Raw genomic sequence first — 10,092 nt, 5'->3', positions numbered from 1 at the left:
TTTTTGTCAGAAAAATGAAACGTTTATTTAGATCTTTATTAAAAAAAATTGAGGGATGCATCTTCATAAATACTCATAAATATGCCTGCAATAAGTGTAAATCATTCAAATAAATAAATAAATATGGCAATATAAAAATGCATTAATCCTGTCTTATTAGCAGGTGATATTCTCCTTTTGAACACTTCATTCTAAAACACGGACATTTTTTTAGTTACCTCATCTTTTTTAAAAAATTACATTTTTCCAGAAAAGGCCATTTTATATTTTCCAGTAGTGCAGTCCAGTACATAACGTAGGCCATTTACCAGCCACCTTGGGCTAAATAGAAAAGGTAGGATTTAAACAACAACAAAAATAAAAATAGGCTAGCATGTAGTCCTTCTAAGCAGGAATTAATCATACCCCTCTAAATTACTGAAATCTAATTGTCTACCCACATAGATGGCCCTGGTTGACTGACACAGATCCCTGGAATAGCCCATGTTTTCTAGCCAGAATGGACCAGTTGACTATCTAGGAGGGCTAGCCTTTTGAAGAGTTTAGAAAGCAAACTGGAAGACAAATGGTATGCCACCGAAAAATCTGAAGATTCTAACCTGAGGATCCTGTTTGGGGGGAAAGGTAGCACAGAAATGTTTTAAATACAATGTTAAAATAACATGTATGTTTTAGTTGGGTTTTTTAATTGTAGAGGGGCTTGAAGATGAAAATGCTGGTGCTAACCAAGAGAAGTAAAAGATAACCCCTGCTGTCAGAAGACTCTGTAGCATGGTTTTTCCTGCGTGGTTTCGACTGCATGCAGAAAATTGTGCTCCAAATTAAAAGCATAGCAAGGGATGGGTGAAACTTTTTCCTTGCCAAGTTAGCTTTCTGTCCACGGCACTTTTTTTTTTTAAAGCTGTGAATAGTCTGCAGTCTGAAGTGATTCACTTCTCTCAGAGCTATCTCACATGATTCTGGCAATCACAGAGATTAGCTCTTCTGATAGATGCCAGCAGAATGATGCCAATTTCTGGTGAGACTTTCTGTTATATGTTATAATATCAGTCGCTTTCAGTACTGAATTACAACTCTTTAAACACAGTGGTTTAACATTCTGGACACACAAGGTCATAGGAGACCCATGGAACTGAATATATTTTGTATTCATCCTCTGCAACTCTTATCCCCCCCCCCTTTTTTCAAGTATTGCCAAAAACTGCTCTTGCCAATCCACATACCACTATGTGTTATCTACTTTGGTCTTCAATTGGGTGGGTGGGGGGGGGGGAGAAGGATCCAGAGTTGGGAAACACCCCCAAGTTGGTTGCACCTGCAGTACCATTGCTTGTGTGTGTTGTCAAGTAGGACTGTAGACTGGAGTTCAAAGGTTGCTCCAGTGTGCTGTGCTTTGAACCGTTTTAACTTCAGGGGTGAACTGGGGCATTTAAAAAGCCCTGTAATAAACTGGGCCATGAGACCCCAGTGGCACTAGCCACAGTTTCCCTTTCCCACTCCACAGGTGATCAGTGTGATTTGGAGCATTAATCAAAAAAGCTGCTCTGTAAGTGCTTTGTTAAATCTGAGCCAAAGTCTAGTGAAAGGTGAGAAAGAAGATTTGAACAACGTCAACAGGTGCAGAGGCTATCTGAACAGCACAGTCAGGGAAAGACTCACTAAAGTAAATCTCTTTTTCAAGTATTGCTAAAAACTCCTCTTGCCAAGCTGCATACCACTATGTGTTATCTACATTGTGTTGCCCAGGAATCTTCACCAAACTGATGTGGATGACCACCTTAAAATTTCAGGCCTTCTTCCATCCAGTATAAGGAAGACCATTTGTTTTAAAAGTGCTCAAGAATAATTTGGGGTATTTTTTTTTTTTAAACCTGAAGACCTATCCTGAACAGGTTTCCTGGAAAAAGGCTCTATAGCAGTTCAATAGGGACTTTCAGAATAATTGTTCAGGTTATGTTCTGGGTCAATGCAGCAACGAAGGTGCTGCCCAGATTCGTCTCCCATTCTGATTTAACCAATAGGGCTGTTTTTGTTGACAATTACACGAAGTGGGTCGTTGATGATGCCCTCAGCAGAAAGGCGTGTGGGTGGCTGCACACTTGGTTTTTCTATCGGGCTGTTCGGCGCTGGGATGATGAGACGAAGGGGATCTGCGTTGGCATCTCTGGTGAACCTGCGTGGTTCTGGTGTGTTGAACTGGACGAAAGGAATCTCATTCTGTCGGGACAGGAACTGGGAGAAGGGTGGTGGATTCATACCAGGGAACAGAAGTTGCTTCGCTTTGCCCAGACTGACTAGGTAGTGGTGTTTTGGAGACTGGTAGATGTCATAACCATTTTCCAGAGTCCAGTGTTTAAAAGTGCAGTCTTCGTAACTGAAGTAGTGCTGAAGAACACAATAGGGACAATATTAAAACTAGAGCTGCAATGTGTGTATTTAGAAAAGACATAGGTATTTGTAGTCGGTTCAAGATCAAAGCAAGCTTGAACTCTCCCTAGAAGCTAAAATGACCAAAATGATGAGAAGACAGGAGTCACTGGAAAAGGCAATCAGGATAGGAAGAACTGAAGGCAGTAGGAAAAGAGGAAGACCCAACATGAAGTGGATTGACTTAATAAAAAAAAGCCATCCATGCCCTTCAGTTTGCAAGACCTGAGCAAGGCTGCTAACGATAGGATGTTTTGGAATACATAGGATCATAATAAATTGGAAGTGACATGCTGGCATTTAACACATGCACGCACACATACATAGTTGCAATTTTAAGTCAATGCAAAGCAACCAACCCAAACAAACTAGTCAGGGGAGAAAGACCCTATCAAGATTCTCGGCTGCAAGTTCTGACACTGAATATTCTCTGAATATCTTCTTGCCCTTCTATGATAATGGATTTCACAATTTTATATTTGACGATAACTTGAACACATCAAGCCACCATTTTACCAAGTCAGACCCTTGGTCCATCAAAATCAGTATTGTCACTCAGACCGGCAGCTTCTCTCCAGGGTCTCAGGCTGAGGTCTTTCCCATCACCTACTACCTGATCCTTTTAACTGTTGAGGCCTGGGATCTTTTGCATGCAAGGCAGATGCTCTGGCTAACAGTTGTTAATTGATATGGAATGATATCTCAACATCGTTCAATAGCCAACAGCATTTCACTGTATTTGACAGAAGATGTGCAGTGGTGCTCAAGAGAGATGGACACTGCCATCCTAAGAAGTTACATCTGTGACTTCACTGGACTTCAAAGGGCATGCCTCTGCTTAATATGGCCTGTTAGTCACCAGTCAACCTTTGTCTATACCCCTATTTCATCTCAGCTCTCTCAGCTATGCCAGCCGCATGAGGGCCAGAGCTTCTTTCTCAGTAACACATATGTACACCAGCCCTTGGTGGGGGGGAGGGAACTACCAAATTCTACCAAGAATTATATTGCAGAAAAATGGACAATCAGCAGAAAAGCAATGGCATTCTCCTTCCTGTTGTGAAAGAGGAGGAGGAAAACCAGGCAGTAGGGATGGGAAAGAATTGGGTCATAAACTAACATTCATGACGAAATTTGGTTGGTTCATGGTTTGTAACAAGTTCATTGCAGGTCAACTGGCACAAACTTTCCACGCACTTTCAAGCTGTTTCTGGGGGTTAATGAATGGATACATTTCCAGACAGGCCATCTCCACTCAAGTTAGATGTTCACCAAACTTCAAAGGAACAGATGGGTCAGTTTTAAACTAGTCTTGTCAGTTTCAAGAGGGTTTCTCTGCCTTTGCCCATTTTCTTTTGTGTTCCCTTCCCATTTTCTTGCACAGAACTTGCAAAATCCCACCCCCTTGCTTGGATTTGTTGTGTCTCTGTGCTTTGAGAGCAGCCCTTTTAAGCTTGCAATGCCAGTGGCACAGGGTTCTGTTGGGCATTTTGTGTTTTGTAACGGATTGTGCTGGGCTTGCAAAATCTCCCTCCTGTTTGGATTTCTTGTGACTCTGAGATCAGTTATTTAAAGCTTTTAGTGCCACAATGGCACTGGATTCTGCTGGGCACTCATTGATTACACTGGTACTGCTGGGCACTCTGTACATTGCACTGGTTCTACTGGGCTTGCAAAAATGCCTCCCTTCCATTTCTGCTGCAGGGATTCTCTGGCTTGACCTTAGTCTTGTTGGGTTTGCAGTGCCACAGTGGCACTGGTTCTGCTGAGCTTGCAAAAACTAGCTCCAGTTTCTACTGCAGAGATTCTCTGGGACTCATTCTGCCAGGCTTCTATTGCCTTTGCTTTTTTGCTATCTTTTCTGCTCCATGGAAAACAATGGAGGATGGGGCACCTTCTTTGGGTGAGCCATAACTCAGCCATAACCCATAAATCCAATCCTCACCAAACTTGGAGGGCAGGTAGAGGAGAGTCAACTGGAGATCTCCTGTGAGTTTGGTGTCTCTAGCATGCCAGGGGGCCATCATGAACATGTTTGGTGTCAATAGCATGCATCATGAACCTCAGGAACTGAACTGGTTTGTTTAGACCCTAAAAGTTCATGATGGTTTGTGGTTCGCAAACTGGGCACAACACAAACCATGAACTGAACAAAACCACAAGTTCCCAGTTTATGCCCAAACCCTATCATGCGCTTGCTCTCTGAGAAGCTACATGTGTGCCAGAGCAAGTTACCATCTTGTAAATGGTTGCCCATCTTACTCCCTGCAGCCAGCAGACTCACAATTGTGTCACATTCAAATCCAAATCCCTAGTGCTATTGAAGGGTTGGGGAGCTGCTCCTTCTCCACCTTCTCTATGGCACAGCTCTGGAATGCTGAGAGTCATGGTGAAGCACTGGCAGAAGAAAGATGGAGGTTTGCATACACTGGGATAAGGGCACCAGATAATTTTGCATGCCCAGCTAAAGTATGCATGAGGAAGACTTACCGATCCAAAGATATCCCCATTGAGGTTCATGCAGAGATAGCACCCACTCTTCACACCACTGATCACAACAAAGCCTGCCCCTTCAGATTTGATGACCAGGGCACCTGGATAAGGGGAATCAAGTAGGCAAATATTAGGGTATCTTTTATATATAGGAACATATATATGAAGCTGCCTTATACTGAATCAGAGCCTTGGTCCATCAAAGTCAGTATTGTCTACTCAGACTGGCAGGGTATCAAGCTGAGTTTTTTCATGCCTATTTGCTTGGACCCTTTTTTAGTTGGAGATGCCAGGGATTGAACCTGGGACCTTCTGCTTACCAAGCAGATGCTCTACCACTGAGCCACCATCCCTCCCCACCTTAAATGAGACATAGCCAACAACATCCCATAAGTAAGTTCTAGCATCTGTGCCTGGCCAACCTTAGACCTTCCTAAAGTTTATCCAAACACATGGGGTTGGATCCCAACCAAATATATCAGTGGCAAAAAGTTAGATTTTCTGCCTTCCCCATGCAGTTTACAGATCTCCATGAAATGCTGCTCCAGGGTGTTAGGGGACCAGCCTGGCACCAACCCATGAAGCTGGGTTAGACATTTGATCTATCAAGGTGAATACTATCTTTTGGGCAGTGGCTTTCTTGTATGTCTGCTTCCAGACCTTCAAAATGTTAGTTATGACTAAAAACCCTAAATGACATAGGATCAGGGCACTCAAAGGGGAATCTGCCCTATAGGTTCCTAGCTCCCAAATACAAACATCTTTACAAATCCTGTCAAAAACACCTGTGCTCTCTGAAATGAAGCTGGTAGCTTTGAGGGGCAGAGTCTTTTCAACAGTGGCACCTCGACTTTGATTTTCTTTAATTAATTTGACCGGCCCAGATAAAGCTGCTGGTTTTGAGCACACCCACTGCTTTTGTCTGTTGGTTTGATTCCAACCATTTTAAATTATTACGTGATTTTACATGCTGGATGCTTTTAATGATCTTTTAAAAATCTAGTTATGTTTTGAAGTTGCTTTGATGCTATCTCAGTTCATATTTAATGTTCTGATATTCCTTATTGTATTTTCGGAATCCTATTGCTGAGCTGTTGTCATTTGCATGTGTTTTCTTTTTAAATTAAAAAAGTTGGGAAACAGATAAAAGAAAGCTGCATTCAAACATCTGACTGAATGGCTATTAAATAAAAATGTGCATGATCCTGGGGATCATATGGGGTTCTCTTTCTTTTCCATTCCTTAACCAAGATTAAACCCTTGTTTAGAGTCCTCCTGGCTGGTGAAAGGAAAAGTGACTCGTATTTTAACCACAGGCCTGCATTCGTGCATTGTGGGTAACTGGAGTGAGATTTAAGCCACAATTCTTTTGCTGTGCGCCTCATGAGAAAGGAAGGAGGGAGAGGGAGGCTTTGAGTATGCACACAAAGCTAGTTTGCTCACCTTTTCATTTAAACATCTGAATACACTGATGATCAGTTGGCTTCCCACCACTACTGTAGAAATTTAAAGGGATCACAGTGGAAATACCAGCAAAGTATAAAGTACCACACTGTGATAGAGAAACTCTAATAATCCTAATTGTAATACATCAGTTTAAACAAATACTTCTAAGCAATATAAAAGGTAAAGGCAGTCCCCTGTGCAAGCACCAGTTGTTTCTAACTCTGGGGTGATGTTGCTTTCATGTTTTCATGGCAGACTTTTTACAGGGTGGTTTGCCATTGCCTTCCCCAGTCATCTATACTTTCCCCCCAGCAAGCTGGGTACTCATTTTACCGACCTTGGAAGGATGGAAGGCTGAGTCAACTTGGAGCTGGCTACCTGAACCAGCTTCCGCTGGGATCGAACTCAGGTCGTGAGCAGAGGGCTTCGACTGCAGTACTGCAGCTTTACCACTCTGCGTCATGGGGCTCATAAGCAATATACAATATAACAATTTCACACATATAAATTGTGCATCGAAAATCATACAATTCTTGACATCATTTGAAGGTTGGAAGGCTATAGCCATTGTGAAAGAGAGAGTTCCCAGAAGCCACAGAAATAATCTGAGATGCAGGCTTTGCAAAACAAGCGTTTTTGCTGCATTGGAAGTTTTTTCTGTTATTTACCACTGGAGTGGATCACAAAAGAATCATCTTTCAATTATGGACTTTTGGGATTGTTTGATTTTTGACATATGATTTATAAATATACACGTGAAAAATTTATATTGTATATTGTTTTGAATTAAGTATTTGAATTGATTTATTACAATTAGGGTTATTATAGTTTTTCTTTCACGGTGAACTACTTTTTACTTTGCTTCCCACCCCTAAGGTGCCATCTCTCCCAACATGATAATAATACTTTGCATTTATATGGTGTTCAAAGTGTTTTGTTCACACCCATTTTCCTGTGGCAGTCCTTTATGACAACTCTATGACATGGCAGTATTTCTCATCCTGAGTCTTTGAGGGTCTATATCAGGGGTCCTCAAACTACGGCCCGCGGGCCAAATGCGGCCCGCTGAGGACATTTATGCGGCCCGCCGGGTTATGGCAAAATCAGACCGGAAGTGACGTTCGACCTAAACTCGCGTTAGCAACGCACACTTCCGGCACTGGGCTGAGGCGGCGGAGACAGAGTGTGAGGCGATACCGAGGTGAGGTGAGTTCCCAGGCCGGGGTGCGTGGTGTGGGGAAGGGAGAGAGATGCAGAAGATGGAGAACTGACGGCCCGTGGCCTTGTTCAGTAACGGTAGCCACCACAACAGTCTGGCCCTCCAACAGTCTGAGGGACAGTGAACTGGCCCCCTATTTAAAAAGTCTGAGGACCCCTGGTGACTCTAAAAAACAAGCAGACTTTGCAGGCTTTGCCATCTGTGTCAAGCCTAAACTTGAGAATTGATCTTCCATGGACCTTGAACACTCCAGACCTCATTGTTGGCAAGCAGAATTCCTGTGTATTCCTAGCCACAAGAAGGGAAGACTGTACCTGTCAGAGCTGTGCAGAAATGGAAATTCCAACAGGTAACAATGTGGGTCACCTTTGTATGACAAATGGCAGATTCCCCTTGCTACTAATAGGGACAGAAATCCTATGCAAGTTCTAAGGTTGCAGTTTTGAGGACTCTTTCCTGGGAGTAAGCCTCACTGAATGAATGGGATTATTTCCAAGTAGATCTGTTTTGGATTGCTCCCAAAATGGTACAACCCCCAAAGTACCCAGATCAAACCCTAACTATTAAGCAAACGGTTTTTAAAGAGAGAGAGTGAAAACACTAAGTTTTTCCCCATTAGTTCTAAACCTGTTTAGTCTGGACCAAGTTCCATTGTTTTGGGTGGGACTTCTTTCCAGGTAATCCAGTTTTTACAATTATTCTTAAACGATCATTTTTTCTGCTTCATTTATTGCCCTCTGGGCAAAGCACATAAAGAACATTTAATGCTCTAGCAAGTCAGACCAAGGTTCATGCAAACAGTATTTGCTTTCTTCATTTGCTAGTAACTGTTGGCTGCCCTAATCTTTATAAACGTATTTATTTCTTTATGTAAAAGCATTTAATGAGATCAGGAACTCCAATAACAAATGAATAGGTCTAACCCTGTTTAAAAGCTATCTAGAGTGCTTTCCAGACAATAATTGGTGTAGAATGAATATGCATTGGGGTGGGAATCTCTGCTGCACTGTGCACATGTATGTATTCTCTGCGCAATGCAAAACTTAAAAAAAAAACAAAAAACAATTCCTGGGAGAACCCCACATGCACAGAGCTGTAAGCAGGAGGCTGTCTGCAAACCTTTGAGTGAATGAATGAATAAGGAACCAGCTGCCACCCCCTATGCACGTTTGTTCTGTCCTCTCTGGAAAGGGCTTGAGCCAAAGAGCATCACCCAAAACAGTGATGGTGAATTCCACAACTCTATCATGCATTTTGGTTGCTGAAGCATTTTCTTTTCACTGGCCTGACACTACTGTCAGGTGTATTGGTGGATCCAAAGTTTCAGCGTTAGGAGAGCAGAAGAGGCAAAAATGTGCTCTAATGTTCCTCCTTTGCTACTGGCTAGATTGAACTCTTCAGATCTCAGAAGCAAAGCAGGATCACTTTGGCCAGTATTTGGATGAGAGACCACCAAGGAAATCCAGGGTTCGCTGTGCAGAGGCAGGCAATGGCAAACCACCTCTGAGCGTCTCCTGCCATGAAAACCCTACTGGGCCACCATAAGTCAGTTGTGATGACTGTAAGAAAATAAAAAAAACCCCCGTTCCTCCAAGTTGTTCATAAGCGGATAGTATTACTGTCAAAAGTTCCCCACCTGCTCCCCTGTTACTTACTATAAACGGTTTGGTGAGGACTTCCATCCACACGGCCGTTGGAGTGAATTTGCAGGTGGAAACTGTTCCTTGAGGAAGACGTATACAGGTGCAGCAGACTGTCCGAGTTCCCCCAGTTGGGGCTGAGCAATGGGGAGGCGTTTGGAAAAGCAGCGATTCCCTCCCAACTGCACATTGCCAGCAGCACAAACTCCAGGAAGCCGCACTGAGAAGCCCGGGCCATAGCACGCTTTCCTTAGTGGCTGAGGCAGGACCTTGAAACTTGACACTCTCTCTTTTCCTCCTCCTCCCTCTGTATCTCCCTTTTCTTTTGGCGTCTGAATCCTCACATGGGTTCCCTACAATTTTTGCTGCAGCTTTTTAAAGGGCAGCTGCGTGACATCACATAAGGGAGGGTGGGGACCCAGTGAGACACATCCTTTTGTTTTATGATGGCAATATTTTAGGAATGTCCTGAGACCTCAACAGCCCAGGGGATGCACGTAGGTTTCTCGGGAAGGTGTGTGCGGTTTCCATAGTCAGCTTTGGGACACTAATAATATGTTCAAGCATTATCTGGAAATGGGAAGAAAAACACCCTCTGACATCAGAATGCTTCCCACTGACTGTATCGAGATTAGCCCAGTTTCTTGCCTTGGCGTGCCATCAGAGAGGTCTCCCTCCCAAGAATACATCACCGTTTCAGGCAGAAGGGTCCCAGTCCAGCAAGGGGCACCTTGAAGCTACACACCACAAATGAGTGAACTGTTTTCAGGCCTTGGAAGCAGATGCTCTTTAAGCCAAGTACCAAGGCCTGACTTGCCGGTGCTACATACCACAGAACCAGCCTTTTCATTGCGTTCCCCCTGAACC

At 43.3% G+C, this 10,092-nt stretch overlaps 1 protein-coding gene across 1 annotated transcript; it reads right to left on the bottom strand.

Annotated features, from left to right (window-relative positions):
• FGF23 (fibroblast growth factor 23) lies at positions 1–9,575 on the bottom strand. The gene is made up of 3 exons (XM_060253945.1): positions 9,241–9,575; positions 4,918–5,021; positions 1–2,385 (listed from the first exon to the last, which is right to left on the bottom strand). Exons 1-3 carry the CDS (start codon positions 9,461–9,463, stop codon positions 2,011–2,013), a joined length of 702 nt encoding a protein of 233 aa, XP_060109928.1. The 5' UTR covers positions 9,464–9,575; the 3' UTR covers positions 1–2,010.
• Between the last annotated feature and the right edge of the window lie 517 nt (positions 9,576–10,092).

The sequence above is a fragment of the Heteronotia binoei genome, chromosome 14 (genome assembly GCF_032191835.1).
Source record: "Heteronotia binoei isolate CCM8104 ecotype False Entrance Well chromosome 14, APGP_CSIRO_Hbin_v1, whole genome shotgun sequence".
NCBI classification, from domain to species: Eukaryota; Metazoa; Chordata; class Lepidosauria; order Squamata; family Gekkonidae; genus Heteronotia; species Heteronotia binoei.
This window is presented reverse-complemented; position numbering and strand designations above follow the sequence as displayed.

Bases quoted from the DNA above. Each gene is read 5' to 3' on its own strand.
- FGF23 (XM_060253945.1), bottom strand. From the start codon at position 9,463: ATGGCCCGGGCTTCTCAGTGCGGCTTCCTGGAGTTTGTGCTGCTGGCA. The intron at 5,022-9,240 runs GTAAGTAACAGG...CCCCTTATCCAG, and splicing joins TCCTCACCAAACCGTTTATA to GTGCCCTGGTCATCAAATCT. The intron at 2,386-4,917 runs GTAAGTCTTCCT...TGTGTTCTTCAG, and splicing joins ATGGGGATATCTTTGGATCG to CACTACTTCAGTTACGAAGA.